Below are 20,793 nucleotides of genomic sequence, written 5' to 3' on the forward strand. Positions count from 1 at the left end.
TGTACTTGTCCCACTTCTTCACCATCTTCACCCATTTGTCCACCCGCTCAATCTCCAGCTGCTTATGCTGGGGAGGGGGGGGGGGGGCAACATGGTGAATACCAGAGAGGTCCTTCAAGCTATAATACTCCAGTGCACGTTGATCTACTATGGGTATTAGTCATGGATGGCACTGCACACACACACACACCCATCCATCCATCCTCCACTCACAGACACCTCCATACTCATGCACGCACACACGCACACACACACACGTCACCAAGCCTCCGCCTGCTGTACGTACCTTCTCCTCCAGAGTACTCGGTGTGGGCAACTCCTCCTCACTAAGAGGGCAGAAACACAAGTCAACGACGTGTCCGATTTACACATCTGTTAATATCTGGCTGGATGAATAGAATCTACTCTGTGTCGACCTGTCTATTACAGCGCTGTGTGTGCGTAAGTGTTTTGTGAGTATGGAGGTGTGTGTGAGTGTGTCTGGGAATGGAGATGTGTGTGTCTATGAGTATGGGTGTGTGTGAGTGTGTATCACACCCTTAGCCCCCTAACCTAAACCTGAACCAGATCCCTGCCAATTCCCAGGGATCTCCAGCCCCCAGTTGAAGACCACACAATGGCCGAGCAGCCCTCTCTGTCACAGAGACTTACTGCAGGAAGCCAAAGCGGTCAGTGACCTTATAGATGCTGTAGTCAGCATCCTCCCAGGGGTCAATGTGGACGCCTTCCTGCCTGCCCTGGAAGTACACACACACACACACACACAGAAACACGGCCATGTGTTTATCAAACAAGTCATCAGAAGTTGACAGTCAACAGGTCGTAATTCTGGAAGATCATAAATATGAAGACAGACCTTTTCATCGTCTAAAGGCTTTGTATGTAATACCAGTTTGCTGTTATTTTTCATCATCATCATTTTGGCATGCCACCTATAAGATCTTTTTCTAGAACAAACAAATAACTAAATGAGGGAGTGATTATATGGTTGTGTAAGTTCCTAATTGTTCACTGAGTACTGCAACCACAATCTATATGTTCCATGGTCATTAACAGTTCCCCAACATGCACGCACACACACACACACACACACACACACACACACACACACACACACACACACACACACACACACACACACACACACACACACACACACACACACACACACACACACACACACACACACACACACACACACACACACACACACACACACACACACACACACACACACACACACACACACACACATACAGCTGTGGGCTGTCATTAATCGACCCAACCTCTAATCACCCATTTCCTCTGCCTGCCCTAATCTGTTCAGAGTTGACAGACGCCAGACACTGCTCTGGGGCCTGGAGACTCACTATGTGGGGCAAAGCGTTCATATTCACCCTCAGTTGGACACCAAAAGAATAAACAAACACTGTATTCATTTAGCAGGCGCGTTTATCCAGAGCAACGCACAGGAGGGATGGGAACTTGAACCCACTTTGGGACATGGACTGATCGACATTATAGCGAGGTCTGTCATTTTGCTTTGCATCTACTTATCAGCAAATATGTCTGTAAGATGGAGGAGAGTGAGGCAGGAGCTGAGCTGCGGAGGCTGGCAGGCAGGGAATGGGAGGATCTCTCTCCCACAGAGAGCAGGGGAGGATGCAGTCTCTCCCAGAGATAGCAGGGGAGGATGCAGTCTCTCCCAGAGAGGGGCAGGGGAGGATGCAGTCTCTCCCAGAGAGAGCAGGGGAGGATGCAGTCTCTCCCAGAGAGAGCAGGGGAGGATGCAGTCTCTCCCAGAGAGAGCAGGGGAGGATGCAGTCTCTCCCAGAGAGGGGCAGGGGAGGATGCAGTCTCTCCCAGAGAGAGCAGGGGAGGATGCAGTCTCTCCCAGAGAGGGGCAGGGGAGGATGCAGTCTCTCCCAGAGAGAGCAGGGGAGGATGCAGTCTCTCCCAGAGAGAGCAGGGGAGGATGCAGTCTCTCCCAGAGAGGGGCAGGGGAGGATGCAGTCTCTCCCAGAGAGAGCAGGGGAGGATGCAGTCTCTCCCAGAGAGAGCAGGGGAGGATGCAGTCTCTCCCAGAGAGAGCAGGGGAGGATGCAGTCTCTCCCAGAGAGAGCAGGGGAGGATGCAGTCTCTCCCAGAGAGGGGCAGGGGAGGATGCAGTCTCTCCCAGAGAGAGCAGGGGAGGATGCAGTCTCTCCCAGAGAGCTCTCTGTGACATGTTTGCTTTGACTTGGTCACTCACCATAGACTTCCTACAGACCACTTAAGTCCATAGGCTGCCCATAGCTCATCAATAGACTGTCAAAAGACCGTCCACAGTGTCGATTGACAGTCCATAGAGAGAGCATACTACCGTTAATCATATTCAAAGGAAGTGAAGTCGGCAGAGCAAAAAAAAAGCTGCATGACTGCTGGTCTGGCCGTCTCCACGGCGTCTGTGAGACCTGTCTCTCTCTCTCTCTCTCTCTCTCTCTCTCTCTCTCTCTCTCTCTCTCTCTCTCTCTCTCTCTCTCTCTCTCTCTCTCTCTCTCTCTCTCTCTCTCTCTCTCTCTCTCTCTCTCTCTCTCTCTCTCTCTCTCTCTCTCTCTCTCTCTCTCTCTCTCTCTCTCTCTCTCTCTCTCTCTCTCTCTCTCTCTCTCTCTCTCTCTCTCTCTCTCTCTCTCTCTCTCTCTCTCTCTCTCTCTCTCTCTCTCCCAGTGTGTCTCCCTGTCTCTCTCACTCTCTCTCTCACTGTCTCTCTCCCAGTGTGTAGCCACAGAGCAGCTCTCCGAGGCTGCCTGCGGCGCCCACGCACCTTGTCATATTTGGAGAGGGTGTCCGCCCGCTCCTCGGCAATCAGCGTGTCTACGTCCTTCTTCATGTCAAAATCTGGAAAATCAAAGAAGATGGTGGGGGGGGGGAGGAAGAGGAGAAAGGATGATGAATGTGTTCAGCCAGCTAAGAAGTCATCCGTTATGTACTTGTAGAAATGGGCTGTACAACTAAATTGACATTCGTAGAACTGTCTACCAAGTCACGCACAGACAGTGGCCTTCTCACTGTGTCCTGCTCAGCAAACACCCAGTAAGAATGAAAGTTCTAAAACCAGGCAGAGACTGAGGAGTCCCATGCACCAGCCCGTGGTTCCTGTGTGTTCTTGACCAGGTGCGGAGCACTAGCTTTGTGCTTCTCTGTTTCGCTCGCCATCAAGCAAAGGGAGAGAGAGACAGCCGTGAAGGAGGGGGCCTGGGAGAGACAGCTGCCAGGTTGATGCTGAGCTCGGCTGATTGGGTAGAGGCAAGTAGCTGTTTGGGTCTGTGCTGCGTCTGGGCTAATCATGTTGAGGGACGGTAACAGGCAGGAGGCTTGAGTCAGGAAGTTGGGGTCATGACAAGCTGTGTGTGTGTGTCTGTGTCTGTGCGTGCGTGTTGTTGTCTGTTGCGTAGCCCCATGGGAACGTGGGAGAATGGGTGGATAGTGAGGAGGGCCTGGCACCCTCATTAGGCCACAGCTGTTTTCAGTCCCAGCCCCCCAGTACAATCTTCCCAGCCCCCCAGTCCCAGCCCCCAGTCCCAGCCCCCCAGTACAATCTTCCCAGCCCCCCAGTCCCAGCCCCCAGTCCCAGCCCCCCAGTACAATCTTCCCAGCCCCCCAGTCCCAGCCCCCAGTCCCAGCCCCCCAGTACAATCTTCCCAGCCCCCCAGTCCCAGCCCCCAGTCCCAGCCCCCCAGTACAATCTTCCCAGCTCCTCTGTACAGCCCCCCAGTCCTAACCCCCAGTCCTAACCCCCAGTCCCAGCCCCCCAGTCCCAGCCCCCCAGTCCTAACCCCCAGTCCCAGCCCCCCAGTCCTAACCCCCAGTCCTAACCCCCAGTCCCAGCCCCCCAGTCCCAGCCCCCCAGTCCTAACCCCCAGTCCTAACCCCCAGTCCCAGCCCCCCAGTCCCAGCCCCCCAGTCCTAACCCCCAGTCCCAGCCCTCCAGTCCCAGTCCCCTGGGCAGCTCAGGTGTTCACTGGTGGAGGTGGTGGGTGAGAGAGAACAGTCCTTCAGCTCATGTACCAAAGAACACTTCCAGACTGCTTTTAGGTCATGGAAAGTATGCCAGTTATGCTAGGATAACAGAGATATTTGGGGGACTACTGTACGGCACTGGCACAGAAACATGCACAGCGTACCCAAACACATTCTGACACTTAACGTAAAAACTAAAAAGCACATTAAACCGTTATCAAATGGAACAAGGCCTATGTTTCAGAAACGCTTGAATCATCTGCACCGTGTCATCGCCTAAACTCTCAAAAACACCATCCTGTACACCGCTCTCATCTGACAGCTCAATCAAACGGAGGTCTATTTTATAATGTCAAACTATAAAAACGTAATCCTCCGCCCCATGAAAGCCTGAACGACACCCCTCTATGATACCATACTACACTATATGATACTAGATGAGGATCTACGATACCACCACAGAGGCCTCCACACGGAGGCTCTCGCGCCCTCACACTAGACACACGACAGCAGCACGACAGCAGCGGAGTCCCTCTCCCTGCCTGCTGTCGCCATGTGTGACCAGCTGGAGCCCCAAGCACTGTTGTGGCACGGTCAGCAGCTCCACATCCAGCAGGTGTGGCTGGGAAAGTCCACTTGAACACAAGCTGCCTTTGTCCTCCCTGCTCACAGACCCCCCTCCCCCCCATCCAGTCTCTACCCTCCAGCCCCAGTCTCTACCCTCCAGCCCCGGTCTCTACCCTCCAGCCCCAGTCTCTACCCTCCAGCCCCGGTCTCTACCCTCCAGCCCCGGTCTCTACCCTCCAGCCCCGGTCTCTACCCTCCAGCCCCGGTCTCTACCCTCCAGCCCCGGTCTCTACCCTCCAGCCCCGGTCTCTACCCTCCAGCCCCGGTCTCTACCCCCAGCCCCAGTCTCTACCCTCCAGCCCCAGTCTCGACCCTCCAATGAAGTGTACACTTCTCTCTACTCCCATTACTTCGTCCTGTCCACTTCCCCTTTCGGTATCTGTCGGCTATTTTTAGTTTGTGGTCGAAGAGTCAGCACAGTCTATGAAATGTCTTTGCTAAATGTCCCAGGCAAGTACTGGGCCCTCAGCCCAGGGTCTCACAGCAGAGATTCAAGAACAGCGGCAGAAAAAAAAGGCTGCTAAAGGAGCCTTTAAATGAGGAAAGACAACAATTAGGACAAGATTCTCTAACCAGGTACGGCCCATGGAGCTCACTTCACGGCCGTGTCACACGAGTCCAAGCTGGTCCTAATAAAAGCAGTCTGAATGGAAACAGTTCAGACAAGAAGTGACTAACAAGATCCCCCTGACATCTGTGCCAGGGCTTTATTGTGATGTCTGCGAGTCTACGCTTGAGCCCGAGTCTGGGGCAGGAGGTGTGAAGGGTCCTTGTCTGCTACGCTCGTCCTTCATCTGCATCCAGGCTTGCTTCCTGCGTTCTGTGACCAACCGGCTAAGAATGCTGCTGATAGCATTGTGTGAGTGTGTGTGTGTGTGTGTGCGTGTAGTTGTCTCAGGGACAGAAAAGAAACCCTGGGCACTCCTTCAACGTGATGGGCGTGATGATTTAGGCCTACCTGATCCCTAGCCTAACCCTCCCCAACAGGACTCAGAGAGCCTGGTGTTACCGGATACGTTGACCTGAGTGTGTGTGTGTGTGTGTTTTTTTAGGCTAGTCAGCACATCAGGAGAATATGACTAAAGGGACCAAACTGTCTGGTGCTGACAGAGCACGCCTGTTTAAATAACACCGTCTGTGAGTCAGGCACAGCTGAGGACCACCTTGCTGGAGGTTCAGGTGGAACATGACCCGTGCTGGGACGTCAGAGAGGGATTCTCTCTGGAGGCAGGGAGACAGAGAGGTGTCTGTCTGCGGTGAGCAGCCCGCGCGACACCGACGGAAAAAGAGAGGGAGAACTGAGTCAGCAGAAGGAGGGGAGGTGGAGGAGGGGAAGGATTACGGTCTTCGGTCCTCCACTACAGCGTGGCCTCCCACGCAGGAGACAGAGAGAGAGAGAGAGAGAGAGAGAGAGAGAGAGAGAGAGAGAGAGAGAGAGAGAGAGGCAGAGTCAGCATGAGGATAATTGGGGGGTGAGAGAGACAGAGGGAAAGAGAGAGACGGAGAGAGAAAAGAGAGAGACAGAGAGAGAGTGGGTTTGATTTAAAATAGCCTAACAAGGTGAGCCGCGAGTAGGAGGAAGAGGAGGAGGAGGAAGAGGAGAAGTGAGAACATGTTCAAATGACGTGGTGACCACTTTAGCCGAGCCCACGTGTGGTCTGCACGGAGTAAGGGATGACAGGACAAGACAGAGGTGGAGGATACAACACGATATCATGAGAAACGTCGGGGAGGCAAAGCCGCAAAGAGAAAGAGGAAGGCAGTGAACACGCAAGATCAGATAACCTGGCTATAGGATGTGAGTATATACGGGGAAGGGTGACATCACTTCCTGTTGGTGAGGCGGTGGAAGGCTGTAGTTCTAGCATGTGTGAGGGGGCCCGCAATATGCTTTCACTAGCACAGCACCACAACAACAAGTGGAGCAGCACGGCAAACAAAAAATAGTACTACAGCGCACCAATAACATCTCAGCACAGCAGTATTAAATACATTTGAATATAATAATGACAATTTAAATATGCCCAGCCTGAAGGTCACTCCTCATTTGGGCTGTGTGCTGTAGATATCTAGCATCTATGATTAGGATACGTCCGTGGCCTGGCCTTCCATATTCACGGTCCATAAGGTAAGCCTACGAAACAAGACTCCAGGACCAGGGTTTTCAAAAACCCACGCCAAGATTGTGTGCTGCATGCTCTGAACCTCCTGCAGGTCTTCTCATGAGAAGTCCCGAGAAGCTCTGACGTAGCCTGCAGGCTCCTTTCAACACAACCGGAGCTCACAGCCTCGTCCGTTTGCTTTGACCTCAACTTTTTCTGTTCTCGTGTGCTCTCCCTTGTAATCTGCGTCCCAGTCCGACTTGGATGTGGATTAGACTGGGTCCTGATGAAAAGGCCTGGGATTAGGGGGAGGAGCAGTCCAGCTGTGGTCAGCCCCCGTGGAGAGGAACAGCAGGGAGGGGCAGGACGGATGGACACACGCCTTGTGTGTGTGTGTGTGTGTGCGTCTGTATATGTATATATGTGGGGTCACCATATCTAGTTTGTGTAAAGGCTGGGACTGGGGGCGCAGCCTACTTCCTGGCTGGAATACAGAGGAACAGCGGCTCAGATAAAATGTCACATTTTGCTCGACTGGTTAATTCAGTCAGACAGGAGCAATTCGGGTTAAATCCCCGCGTCTGAGAACTTGTAAGGAGATTGAACGTGGACCAGAACCAGAGGGATATCCAGTACTATGACCTTGATAACATCTATATTATCTGGATCTTCTAGCCCACAAATGTGGCCTACTGGTGGTGAACACAACAAACACACACACAAACACACACACACAGGCATCTCAGACTGCTGGTGGCATGAAGAGGGTAGAGAACAGGAATCTACTTCCATTGCCCACGCCGCAGGCTGATCAGTTCACAGTCCATGGATGGTCGGGTTAGCTTGAGGATCTTCTGCCTCAGCAGTTACGCTGCCAAGCCAGGCCAGCCAGCCCACACCTACCCTCTCCTCTGTCCAGCCCCCCCTCTACCCTGCTCCACCCAGCCCTCCTCCCACCCAGCCCTCCTGTGTGCGTCATCCTGTAAGATGAATAAACGTTTCTTCTTCTCCTTCTCTCCCCTCCTCCTCCACCCAGGCCTCCTCTCCACTGTTTCAGCCCACCCAAGGCAACCCCTGCCCAGCCCTGCCCTGCTCAGCCCAGCCCTGCCCTGCCCTGCTCAGCCCAGCTTCACCCCGAGCCATGCCTTGGCACAGGCCACCACACACAACAGCTACTGGAGTACAGTCAGACGAGGGCAGAGCAGACGACACTCCAGACTACAGCCGCCACGTGTTCGTGGGCATAGTCTCAGGATGCCGTCTCAACATGGTATGAATAAGTGACGCTCTAACGCCCTATGAAGTATTCATGGAGCACGCGGGCGCTGCTCCAACTATCAATGTAGGTTCAAAAAGGCCAGACGTAAAGCCACTAACCGGAGTGCATGGTGATAACAATACGTGTGCTTTAGTGTGAGTCGGCCGGATTATTGTCTCGTCTGGCATTGTTAGAGGCGAGGCTGCTTTACATTCCGGACACCAACAGGCGGGGGGGCCTATAGAAGGACACGGAAGTGGAGACGGTCTGAATCGCCACATAAAAGTATGCATGCGAGCACGCGAGCACGCTCGCACGCACTTAGCTAACGGACGTTGGGCCTGGAACGGCAGACTACAATAACAGGCCTCGAGAGTCTTCCCCGCAATGTGCATTTTGGTCATTTGCCACAAGCCCCCAGAGCAATAAGGACTTTAAGAGATGTCTTCAGTTATATGTTCAGTGTCATGGCTGAGCCGTGCAGACAGACACTTCAGCCTAACGCCACAGCAGAGGAAGAAGGTCGGTTAACTAGCCACCACACGGCACCAGTGTCCACATGACAACCCTGCCCAGACGGTTGTCACACCCGTGTGGCTGCGTCTGCGCGTGTGACATAGGGCCATCGAAAGAGAGAGGGGAAAGAGAACACATGACCGGTCCTTTCACCGCAGGTCACGGGAAAACCTATAGGAGCGTTGTGCAAATACCGTCGGAATTTAGCGCGGCACTTCCAGGTTTCTGTGTGCGCGCGCTTCCCTGCGTGGCCAGACAGGCAGACAGGGAGGCCGGAGAGCCCCTCTATCAAAGGCGACTCTATACTCACACAGACTGCGCCTGGTTTCCGAGGGGCCCAGATAAGAAAAACGTTATTGCCGCCGCCGACTTCAGTCGAGATGGACCTCAACGGATGCTTTGTTCATTTCCTGCCCGTGTGGCTCGGGGTCTTGGGAGAGGGAACAAAGCAGCGCTGTGTGGGAGTGAAGGGCCCGAGGATCAGGATGTCACTGTGGCTCAGGCTTGAGGAAGGCCCGGCAGGCCAGCGGGGAGATAATCAACGGGCTGCGAGTCCCTTTGAAGGAGTAGGTATGGATCCCAGATGTCACAGACATGGACAAGCGTAGATTAGACATCCATCTCAGTCCCTACGCTTACGATTTGGGAGTCTCTGGCCCTACACTACAGACTATTTTCATGTCTTGTATATCGTCTCGTACTGTGAACGGCTGATGTAAGAGTGAGGATTTTTGGACATAATAGCGTTAATGACATAACGCCAGCCTCTGACACTTTCCAACGCCCATATATTTTGGGCTACTTCCCACAATGGAAATGCAGTTCTGAAGCAAGATTTTCTGACCAAGTGTACTTGACAGGCCCCTGTTTTTTTCTTTCGACACATGTACCCTAAAATGTCTAAGAGACTCGCTCCACCGAGCTTGTTCTGCCGGTGTGCCAGCACGTGTGGACGTGGACAATAGCCAATTGTTTCCCGCCGTCTCCAAAACATCCTCCTGGCACCGGTACAAGCAGTCCCACACTGCACTGGCTGGTCCATTTGACCACAGTGAATCCATAAGCACAAACAGGAATAGATCTATAGAAAGGACTCTCGAGAAGAGTTTTCAAAATGTTCACATTTTACATCGGTGCTTGGATTTGGCTTCTAAAAAGAAATGTCACAACATAGATGCATAACTAATGCATAAACCGTCTTCAAAACAAACTGGAATGTCATGGCTATTCCTGAGGTCGTCATTAAAAAGCCCAGAATGTCCTCTCAATTGGACAAAATAATTGAATACAAAGGGCAGTATGGTTGCGAAGTTGCCAACTAATACCCACTACAGGGGACATCAATGCATTGCTGGGTCTCAAGAGGATTGGGGGTTGATATTGGAGAAGAACCATGTTTCTCTGGGGTAAACACACTCTCTCCTGCTGTCTCTCGTCTGTCTAGTCTGCCTCCCACCGTTCCTCTGGACAGGCAGTACAGTGGTGTTTGTGTTTGGGACTGAGGCAGAAAATAGCAGCGACACAGAGACTGTGTGACCCAGGGGGCCAAGATCCAGAAGTGCAGCAGAGAGAGAGGCCAGGAATAGCTCTCTACTCTTGTTCCCCTCACTTCTCTGTGCTCTCTCTCTCTCTCTCTCTCTCTCTCTCTCTCTCTCTCTGCTCTCTTTCTGCTCCCCCCCCTCCTCATTCAACTCTTCGTCCAACTGTGCGCTCCATCATCATCCTTCCCTCTCCCTTTCTTGCTCGCTCTGGTTGCTAGTCCCACCCCGATGCATTATGGTCTGAAATTGTCCCTCACCGCCCTGCCTCCACCACCATCTTTAAAATAGGAAACAACAAGATGGGGTCAGAGGAGTGGAGGCAGGCCCCCGGGGGAACTTTCCACTGGCCTGAGAACCGAGGAGCACCCCTGGCCCTCGGCCCTCTCCCCGCTCTACCTACAGGGGGGAAAAGATCTAAATATAACAATGACAGCACAATGCATGCAGCGGCCTGGGCCAAGCCACTCGCCTCGGTTCCCAGAGTGGCAGCACGTTTATGGGGGGAGGTTGAGGAATGTGCAGGGGAAGGTATTAATAAACAGTGGAGCACTGGACCCTGCTGAGAAAGCCATGTTGTGAGAAAAAGCCGTCTCTCCCCACAGACAGCTGAATCAGAAGTACAGCATCTAATAATATGTCAGAGGAGACAGGACTTCACGTTGAGAGTACGGGCATGTTGTGAGTCGCGAGAGAGTTTTTTGTATACTTGACACTGTAGAATTGCAGGGACAGACACGGATTGTGTTGAACCTAAACCAGGGGAAGGGGAAATGACAAACAAATAACCAAACTGTAATAAGAAATAGCAACTACCATTGGCACAGGACCATGATCAGTTTTTAAATTCAGAGAATGACTGGGGAAGTGTACCCCATGCTTCCATCACAGTACCATAAAGGAGATGAATAGCAACGTTACAGTGTGATATAGGCCTAACATCCACAGATATGATATAGGCCTAACATCCACAGATATGATATAGGCCTAACATCCACAGATATGATATAGGCCTAACATCCACAGATATGATATAGGCCTAACATCCACAGATATGATATAGGCCTAACATCCACAGATATGTTATAGGCCTGACATCCACAGATATGATATAGGCCTAACATCCACAGATATGATATAGGCCTAACATCCACAGATATTATATAGGCCTAACATCAACAGATATTATATAGGCCTGACATCCACAGATATGATATAGGCCTGACATCCACAGATATGATATAGGCCTAACATCTACAGATATGATATAGGCCTAACATCCACAGATATGATACAGACCTAACATCCACAGATATGATATAGGCCTAACATCCACAGTTTGGATCCCAGCTCCAATCCGATTCATCACCCCAGCGTTGCAGCACCAGGTTCTTTCACAACCAAACATTCCATTTCTCACCAAACGAGGGAATTCACAACAGACGTCAAACACGCAGAGATGAGCAAAGAGAGCTAGCTGGCCAGGAGCCAAAAGCCTGGCAGAAACACTGTGCTCTCATTATGCACGAGTGTGGTACTTCACTGGTGGTTCAACGGTCGTCAAGCTAAATGTAGCTCTGGGAGAGGACTGTCCAACGTCAGGATTACAACTAAATGTATGTATGGGGGGGAGCAATGGAGGAAGATCAAAATCTGATCGCAACATTTCCACCGAGAGCAAGACTTAATGGAAGTGAGGGCCTAGTTTGTGCTGGGGAGGCAGGGTAGACCAGGGTAGACCTAGGAAAGTACAGGTGCTTTGGCCTTTAACTTATCCTATATCTTGTACATTGTCCATTACCAGCCTGACGACAATCTATTTTTACAGCCTTTGTCTGACCTTCATTTCACTGAATGAAAGGAGTAGGAGAATAGGAGGACAATAATTCTCAGGGGCACAGCAAGTCAGATGAGTGTCTATAACACACAAGTCTCCAGCAGACGCATGCAATGGCGGAGAGAACTCTCTCTCTCTCAAACAAACACGCCTTGTACTACGACCTTGGCTGTGAGCACATGCCCTGTAACTATAGAGTCGATTTTTTTTGTATGTCCTTGTCTGAGGCTGTTACCGTTTATTCGCCACACACTGCCATCAATTACTGACTGAGAAACCTAGGCTGACTTCATCACCTCGGAATTTCAGAACCTGACTTTTTCAAATAGGTTTCTCTTCCCCATCAGTGGCCTGGTAACGGAAACCTGCCCCAAGTTTCCCAAGATGCACGCAGAACAAAAGACAGGGAGAGGATATGACATTGGCCACAAACAGACAGTAAATGTCTCTATTTCCTTTGAGAGGGGTTGGTATCAGTTGTCTCCTTCTCCATCCGTTAATGATGCCCTGCTTTGGGGCAGATGACACCCTGCTTTGGGGCAAATGACACCATGTCATGAGGCAGCCTTTCAGCCAGACAAAAGAGCCATTTATGCTCTTCAAGAGGAATAATATCATCATTGCGCTGGACATCCTTTTTGTTTAAAAACAACGAATGCCATTGATGTAACCAGCACAGAAAGACAATCAAGTCCTAGTATCTGACCACACTGCCAAACAGTAGGATTTATAACAAAAGGCTATATATACTTAATTTGAATTAGCATTAAGGCCTCAGTCTAGCAGCCAGGTATAGTCTTGTTTTTCTTTATTTGATTTACAGAGATATATCCACCAGGTTGACAAAAAAAGATCACTACAGCACTTCCTCTATGAAATTGAGTTTTCGTAATTGATTGGCGTGGTCTGCCCATTGTCCTTACTTATTTTAAGAGCATGTCTAGCTCTCTTAACTCAACACCTCTACCCCCTCCTCTCACCATTCCAACCAGTCCAAACGTTTTACACAGGAATCTCCCAAATAGTTACAGAGTCAAAGAGCATGTAGACTGAGCCAAATAAACCAGTGAAGCTCTGTAACTTACTACGATTAGACAAAAACAACACTGAGGCCTGGGATCCCCCTGCGCTGGCATATGCATGAAACACATCCTGTTGGTGTTAGCAGGGGGTATTACACTCATTGTTTCGAAGCAAGGCTAAGCCCTGTGAGCTTTGCACAAACAAAAGGCTAATGTGCTACCATCTGAAACCCAAATTACAGCTGGATACAGCTTTCAAATGAGATCCACCCTGTGCCGGCCACGTAGGATCACCAGATTAGGGTTTTTTCTAAATCCAGATCCTGAAAAAGGATCTGGACAGGAGAAGACAAACATATTGAACCTGGTAACAGGATAGGCAACATTCCATTCCAAGACTCCATGTCCCAGACTCCAAGTACTTTGAAGCACTCTGCTTGTCCTCGTAGGGCAAGTGTTAGGATGCAATCAGTCAGTGACACCCAACATGTGCATCTGCCACACAGCTGAGGATGAGGTGAGCAAGTGTTGTTATCTAAGGGGTGTGTCAGGGAATTTTTCAGCCTATGAGGACACAGCTTCAAACCCACGAGCAAGATGGCGATGGAGGGAGTAAGGGAGAGAAACAAGGAGTGAAACGGGATGGCTGGACTGAGCAATCAGATAGTGTCAAGGGGAGAGAGGCTGACTCACTTTATTCAGCTAGCAACGGCATGGCAACCGTCACATTTCTGATGCATGGCTTCCTCCTCAAGCACAGTCAAGCATTACATTCACCAAGGCTAAGTGCTACAGCCAATTGTTTAAAGTATTCTACACTCTAAAAACATGTATTACAACCCTTAAGGTAACTTTCACTCAAAAATACAGCTTCTGTCCAAGCATTCCTGCAATGAATATGAATCACTCCAGTTAATGGAATGATGTAATGTACTGGCCTAGGCTTTTGCTGACTGGAGCATATGTGGCGCGTGTGTCTATGCATGTACGTAATATGTGTGTCTGTTGGGAGCTGGTAAGGGCGAGATACTGCCTCTCACCACCCATAAAAATCCCTGCTTTTCTCATCTATTCCAAGGCCTTATTGAGCAGATGCCCAAACAAACTGGCAGTTGCTCATCAGCAGATTGACAGGAGCTTTGCCATCTTCTGTCATGTATTTCAAACTGGTTAATGTTAAAGTATGTTCCTGATGTACCCTTGTTTGTCAAATGCAAGAGGGTGTAGCCAAGTTAACAAGCCACATGAAAAACCACTGATGCTTCCTGTACAGAACGGAGAACAGACGCTAGAGAAGCCAGAATGCAGCCAGAATGAAGCACGCATATGACCACAGGTTAAGTAGCCAATGGAACTCAGCACACTAGCGGACCAAGTTAATATGCAGGGAGCTCACTCAGTGTAGTGGGAGAGTCAAAAATGATTCACGCGTACACTGAGTAACCATGATTATGCATCTATCATCTCAACTACAATGGGAAAACCCCATGGGTTGTGCCAATCTTAGTCAGTGGAATATCCCGATTTAAAGTGTGGTTATAGCAAGCTGGTAAAATGGCTAGCTACAGTAGCCAGATAGTACATTACTGTAATCAGTGTGACTGTCCTAGTATAGTAGCTGTCTTGCTACATTGCTGTTTCTAACGTGTGCATGATAAGAAAACAAAGGCAATTGAATACAATTCCACTATTTCTGTTAGATCGCTTAAATGTGTTCGTATTTGCATTATCAACACAGTCGTAATAAACAAAACAGAAACCGTTAGGTCATTCAAAACAGTCACACGCCTTTCTGTGATTCGACTGACCATCACAGAAAAGCTGTCAACTTATAATTTAACGTTAGCTAGCTAGCCGAACAGAAACTGTGATCTTAACGTTACCTTTTGGACTGACTTCTCTGTGCTTTCAAAGCATAAAAGAAAATCCCTCTTCTCATCCTCTCCACGCTCATAGACTGTTGGTAGGGGAGATAGCACCCAAACAACTGTTATAGCTATTGTAAACGGGCTTGCTGGCTTGCCAGTTTCTCAGTAGTCCACGCCGATTTGGACAACTGCACTCCCCCTTTCGCTCGCTCTCTTTTCTTGTGAGATGCCACGAACCGCAACTGTCTGGCAGCCTGTGACATTACAAGCACGCGCGAAAAGCGGCTGGAGGCGCGCGCGCTAAAGAAATGTGCAAAGGGATGTTGACAGAGCAAAGGAACTTCAGAAACAGAATAAGGTTTTATGTATCTAAACTAAATGAGATACTTTACACAAAATATGGATTATCGCGCGATATATTGTGAGAGATTAGGGTCGCTAGCTGTTACCTGGCAGCTGGTTTGGCATGGTCCGTGTACAGAAGTAGCCTAAAGGATAGGCTACCTAGTCTCATAAAATACACTTAGTTATCGACTATGTTAAACCAACGTTTGCTGTGTTTTATTTTGGTTGGTTATATTATTATATTTACTTTGATAACATAGATTAGCGATTATTCACGGTCTACTGCGCCCTCTGTCGGATGACAGAGCGCTGTCATTCGGCGATACTGCACCCTTAAAACAGATTGACGTCTCCCATGTTTATTTTAATTCCTGGAGAATTTTCTTGTCATAAAATAAAACGATAAAACGTAAACGAAAGGCAACATTCATTCAATTCAGTAGACTTCTCAGAATTACTACCATTAAGTACCCTTTCATAGGGACAAATATGTCCCATAAGCGCCATCATGTGGGGGTAATGTAAATCTCCACGTTGGAGAAACCAGAAATAACTGTACCTGTCTGTCTTGCATGAAATGTCAAAGTGAATACAAACTATTTTAATTATTAATAATACGGTCCGTTTACTTTTGTAATCATCTTATTGGTTTCCAAAAGTAATTAAACTATTGAAGAAAATAAATATTGAAGATTAAGGCTGGATTCAGAGGAACAAGATAGAGGAAGATAACCCAAGCGCCTTCAGAGTGGTGAAGGACTAGTAGGTAGCCAAGCTCTACACGGTGGAGGCCTGGCTAACCCATGGCTGCCAGATTGAAAAAGAGCTCATGTTATGGACCAGGATGAAAAAACAAGCCCAGTACTGCCTCCACACCTCAAGCCATGCATTCCCACTCACCATGCCCCAAAGGTGATTAACACTGCCTGAAGGGACGGTGTTGTGCTCCTCTGCCTGCCTGCAACCTCATCTATCCCATGTTATATTGGCAGTGGCCTTGTTTTTAAACCAAAGTGTTATACAGGGAAGGATTTGAGCATGCAACCAAATTACTCTACCACGAGCTATACACATCCACCTGCAACCGCTTGACATTGCATTCCTTACCTGACGGCAGACATAACAAAACCAAAAACAGGGGTAATCACGGGATCATACATTTTTCCTACTCAAAGGACCAATTCTCTGCCAGTGGATCTTCCCATTGGACGTTCCAACTCCACTCCAATCCAACTACTTAAGTCTTCAGAAATGTGGTAATATCACCGGCACACTCACATAATTCAAACATACATTTACTATTCACAAAAAGGTACCTATAAGAACCAGCTCCCTAAGAAAGAAATCTATACCAACCACACTGAGCAAGACATTTTTACCACTGCTTGATAAATCTATCACTTCAGCTTTATTTCATAATATCTTAATATAAACCACTGTTAATGATAGCATGCTTGACTCTACAAAGTGGAGAAGCAGAATTTCTTACAATATTGTTTCAAACTTTTTACGCAAACTTTCAGTTGAGATGATTCTCATCGACATAAAACAAAATGGCTGGATATAACCAGTAACATAAACAGTGATATGATTCAGTAAAATGTTGGCCAGACTGGAAATAATGCTAAAACAACTTTCTCATGAACACCCATACCAGATGCCATCAAGTGCAAAGTCTGCTGCTACCAAAAACTCAACGTCAATCTACAATTAAGAGATGGCCGCTTCACATTCTCTCATAATGCATATTCTGTTCATCCTCTGTAGCTAACACTCTAATGTCTTCAACAGTCCACATTAGAAAGATTGACACCATCAACTAAGTGAGTGATGACAACATAACACTGAGGTTTGTGAATGCTGCCATGACACCTGGCACTGTTCAGCTGCACGTCTAGGGGTCCTTATGACTGTCAGGTGTGCTCAGTTCATTCATCATGACAGACTGGCTGATTTCATGTTGATGTGGTCTTCTTCCTTGGAGAAAACTAAAACTTGTCGCTCTTCACCGGGAACGCAGTTTTCCCCGACCGAATTAAAAACTGTAATAGGCAAAAAAGTTTCACATGTGCATGTTGACAAATGACTGGGTGACGTGGGCTAAGCCTGTCGGTTGAGAGCTGGGGGTGGGGGCTAGTGAGCCTCCCCGTTGACAGAGCCTTCTCCCCGAGGCGAGGAGGACCTGGACACCCCTCGTTCAGTGTTGTCAGAGCTGGAGCCACTTTGGCTGTGCTGGTCTGCTGATGCAGCACTGGAGGAGGTGGAGGTGGGCTTGGTTTTCTCCTTAAAGTCTGTGATTATGACAGTCAGGTCTCCAACGGTGACTTCCAGATGTTGGGCACTGCTCCGGTCCACATTTTTTAACCTAGGCCTGGGAGGTAGAGGAAAAAAAACGAGATTCTTCAATAAGTAGAAATATTTGAATATCAACATGAATTAGTGGAATGTATTCTACCGAACAAGAACATGAAAGAAAGATCATCAATTTTAAAGTGCGCTGCATAAAATTCACAGACAAAATACAAAAGGGTTGTTTACCTTATCTTATGTAAATGTAAACAAAGGGCAATTACAGATTACAAAATTACCTTGTCTTCTTGTTACTGCTCTTTTTTAATGTTGGTTCCTTATCACTCTTCTCTTTCTCCGATTTTTCTTTTTTTTCTTTTTTGGGTTGTGTTGGTGATGCAAACTGCTGAGTAACTTGCTGTGCGACCAATTGAGAAACAGGGCGAGGTTTCCTGAGAGAAAATTAAAGAGACCCAAAGAATTTTAGGTGATGATAAAAACAGTCATAATCAACATTCAAGTCTCCAATGTAAATACTTTTGATATATAGGCCTACATAAATATGAATTAATTCTGGTACAGACGTTTACAGTGCCTCACCATTCCAAATGCTGGTACTCAGTTTCACAGCAACAACTTTTTAAAACCTTATAATTGAGCATGTAGCCAGTGTTTTCATGGAAAACTAATCATATCAATTAATTATAAGTAAAGGTGGAGTGTTGGAAACTTGAATTCCGTTCAAGAATGCTTGCTGGCAGTTCTACAAATCAAAACAGGGTAGAATTGCACAATTACCGGGTTGACGTTCCTTTTCGTACATCGCACATCATGCACTTGAACGCCTCTGCACTGTTCTTGTATGTACAGACACTACAGTCCCAGTATCCATCGTCGGCGGAGGGCTTGGGTTGCCGCTTCGGCCTTCAGACAAAACAAACGCATAGAGTGCAATGGTTTAGACGTGACAATACGGAGGTCAACCAAACGCTTTCTCGAAAGCTTAATACAATAAGTGAATCTGATATTAATCACACAGATTGTTGAGGATAATACAGTAGCCTGTGTTTGTCACAGCGGCCACATAAAACAAGCCAGTCCGCCATGAACGCTACAATGCTTGCCTACTACTTCATCCATTGGTCGTCGTGCGCTCAAGTAATCGCCACTAGTTGTTTTCAGTACCTCTTTGAAACCAGATATAAACAGTTACCTTGTGGGGCTCTTCTTATCACCCATTTTATGAAACCTGATCTTTGTTTTAGTTCAGTTTGGATTATTAAAACAGGAGAATGCTAAAGCCGTTCGGCTGCTTTCAGCTGTCGTGGAAACTCCAGTCGAAGGATGATCACGTGGTGAATCCTGTCCAATCAATTGCAAAGCAATCACAACAGAGATCCAAACATCCAAAGGCAAGACATAAATGAAATAAAAACATCTAAATGAATGTAAAAGTTGGATTACCAGTTACCGTAACCAATGTTTGACATAACATTTTATTGAAATAAGCAATGCATCAGATCCGGTAGCCTACTTAGGCCTTCAGTTCAGGTTAAGGAGCACATAAAACCGCACAGAACAAAACTATTGATCCCCTTAATTGAAAACATTTCCCAATACAATTTTCAAACTCATATGCTCATATCACAGGATCATACGCAGCACTAGGCACTCCCAATGGGATTATAATAGGCCAAGTAGACGACATTTACAAAACAGCGCGATCTGGCGGCTGTGAAATGTATGACCAAGTCAAGACATGCTAGACGAGATACAGTATCATCACTTTAAAGATCCTGTGAAGTGGACCTGGAAACGAGTTTCAAGTTTGCCACACCACAGAATAATGTGTTATTAACTACCCATCCAAATTCGAATGAAAAAATAACACCGACAAGTATGTTAAATTAGGCTTTGAAATCGTGAAAAAATCAGCAGTCTTCTCTGCTTGAGACTGGGGGGGCGTGTCGCCTGAAGGAGCTGAAGCTCCGCCCCTCGCTGCCTAGTGCCTACCTCCGACCCAGATAATGGACGCTATGTCAAGCCGAACAAAACCGTATAGAATTATAATTTATTTGTTCAATGAGTGAAACATACAGATGCATGTAAATGAAATGTTCCCCTTAGCTGTAACAGTAAAAATGGACACCAGAGACAGCAGACAGTGAGCTCTCCAACTAGGCTACTTCTAACACATTAGCTACCATTTCACTAAAATACCATCATTCTACACCGAGTAGCCTAATATCAATTTAGCGGTTTGCACTAACTCATATTTTATTTATATTTTAGTCATTTAGCAGACGCTCTTATCCAGAGCGACTTACAGTAAGTACAGGGACATTCCCCCGAGGCAAGTAGGGTGAAGTGCCTTGCCCAAGGACACAACGTCAGTTGGCATGACCGGGAATCGTACTGGCAACCTTCGGATTACTAGCCCGATTCCCTCACCGCTCAGCCACCTGACTAACTCATAGCAGAGATACCTCTGGAAAATTTATCTAGTATAATTATAACAAGCACACTGAGTGATGAACTGCTGGCGGCGGTGGATGGTCCAGGTGCGACCGGAGGATGAACGGCCGGAGGGGCGATGCTCAGTACGGCTCCGCGCTGCAAGAGAAGCCGTGTGTTGGTGAACCCCGTCTGTCTCTGGTCCATGTTAAAACTGTCTGCCGTGAAATGGTCAGTGCAGAGGTGGCTGTTGGAGTTTATCCAAGCTTTCCATGAGCGTGGCTCTTCACAAAATCTATCCACCTATTTTTCCTTTCATTATCAATAGGGAACTTAAATGTCGTTGCAGCGCAGCTGGAGTTCTTGCATCTAGGGAAGATGCAATTGCAGGTGGTGGGAGACATCCTGAAGCTAGCTAGCTAGCTGATGTAGGCTACAATAACAGTACAGCAGGAGGAGCCATTGAGTGATCTGACGTAGATAGGGCGAAATTACGTAGATAGGGCATTTTCTGGCTCCGCCCATTAAAACCTGATCTGAAAACGGAAGAGAAACTGTTCTTCGGTTTAACTCCACATTTCAGTGTGACAAAGTTTTAGCGCTTTGCACATGCTTTCAGGAACTCATTTCACACGTATATAATGTACTTAAAAGCAAAACATGGAATTTACTTTACAGGATCTTTAAAGGCTGGTTACCAGTGTCTTTTCACTGCTAAACATATGTACACTTAAAAGGTTCGCAATCAACTATGGATGCTTTAAACTGGCTGTGTATGGGCCAGCAGCTGGGTAGAATACAGGCGAGAGCACTTTTTGGGGCTATGTGCTGGGGCTCCTACATAGTTGAAGCGTTGCAGGTGGATGCAAGGGAGATGCCTCTGGGCCGAGGACCAGGGTGAATGAGAGGCTTGAGGACCAAGTCCTGACCCTAACCCT

The 20,793-nt window shown here is 48.1% G+C and overlaps 2 protein-coding genes across 2 annotated transcripts in view; both read right to left on the minus strand.

Annotated features, from left to right (window-relative positions):
- Positions 1-15,012, minus strand: part of si:dkeyp-19e1.3 (USP6 N-terminal-like protein) — a 26,200-nt gene extending 11,188 nt beyond the window's left edge. Inside the window, exons 1-5 of the mRNA XM_062461388.1 lie at positions 14,783-15,012; positions 2,804-2,877; positions 652-737; positions 287-326; positions 1-67 (exon numbers count right to left, since the gene is read on the minus strand). The exon at positions 1-67 is cut by the window's left edge and continues 14 nt beyond it. Of these exons, the coding sequence (XP_062317372.1) occupies positions 1-67; positions 287-326; positions 652-737; positions 2,804-2,869 (259 nt within the window). The 5' untranslated portion in view covers positions 2,870-2,877; positions 14,783-15,012. The remainder of the gene's footprint in view (positions 68-286; positions 327-651; positions 738-2,803; positions 2,878-14,782) is intronic.
- A 1,484-nt stretch (positions 15,013-16,496) lies between these two features.
- On the minus strand, positions 16,497-18,773 carry LOC134020991 (YY1-associated factor 2). Its single transcript, XM_062461391.1, has 4 exons — positions 18,615-18,773; positions 18,200-18,325; positions 17,701-17,853; positions 16,497-17,483 (listed from the first exon to the last, which is right to left on the minus strand). Exons 1-4 carry the CDS (start codon positions 18,638-18,640, stop codon positions 17,246-17,248), a joined length of 543 nt encoding a protein of 180 aa, XP_062317375.1. The 5' UTR covers positions 18,641-18,773; the 3' UTR covers positions 16,497-17,245.
- Between the last annotated feature and the right edge of the window lie 2,020 nt (positions 18,774-20,793).

Source organism: Osmerus eperlanus, chromosome 5, assembly GCF_963692335.1.
Source record: "Osmerus eperlanus chromosome 5, fOsmEpe2.1, whole genome shotgun sequence".
In the NCBI taxonomy this organism is placed as follows: Eukaryota; Metazoa; Chordata; class Actinopteri; order Osmeriformes; family Osmeridae; genus Osmerus; species Osmerus eperlanus.

Bases quoted from the DNA above. Each gene is read 5' to 3' on its own strand.
- LOC134020991 (XM_062461391.1), bottom strand. From the start codon at position 18,640: ATGGGTGATAAGAAGAGCCCCACAAG. The intron at 18,326-18,614 runs GTAACTGTTTAT...TTTTGTCTGAAG, and splicing joins GATAAGAAGAGCCCCACAAG to GCCGAAGCGGCAACCCAAGC. The intron at 17,854-18,199 runs GTAATTGTGCAA...ATTTTCTCTCAG, and splicing joins CGAAAAGGAACGTCAACCCG to GAAACCTCGCCCTGTTTCTC.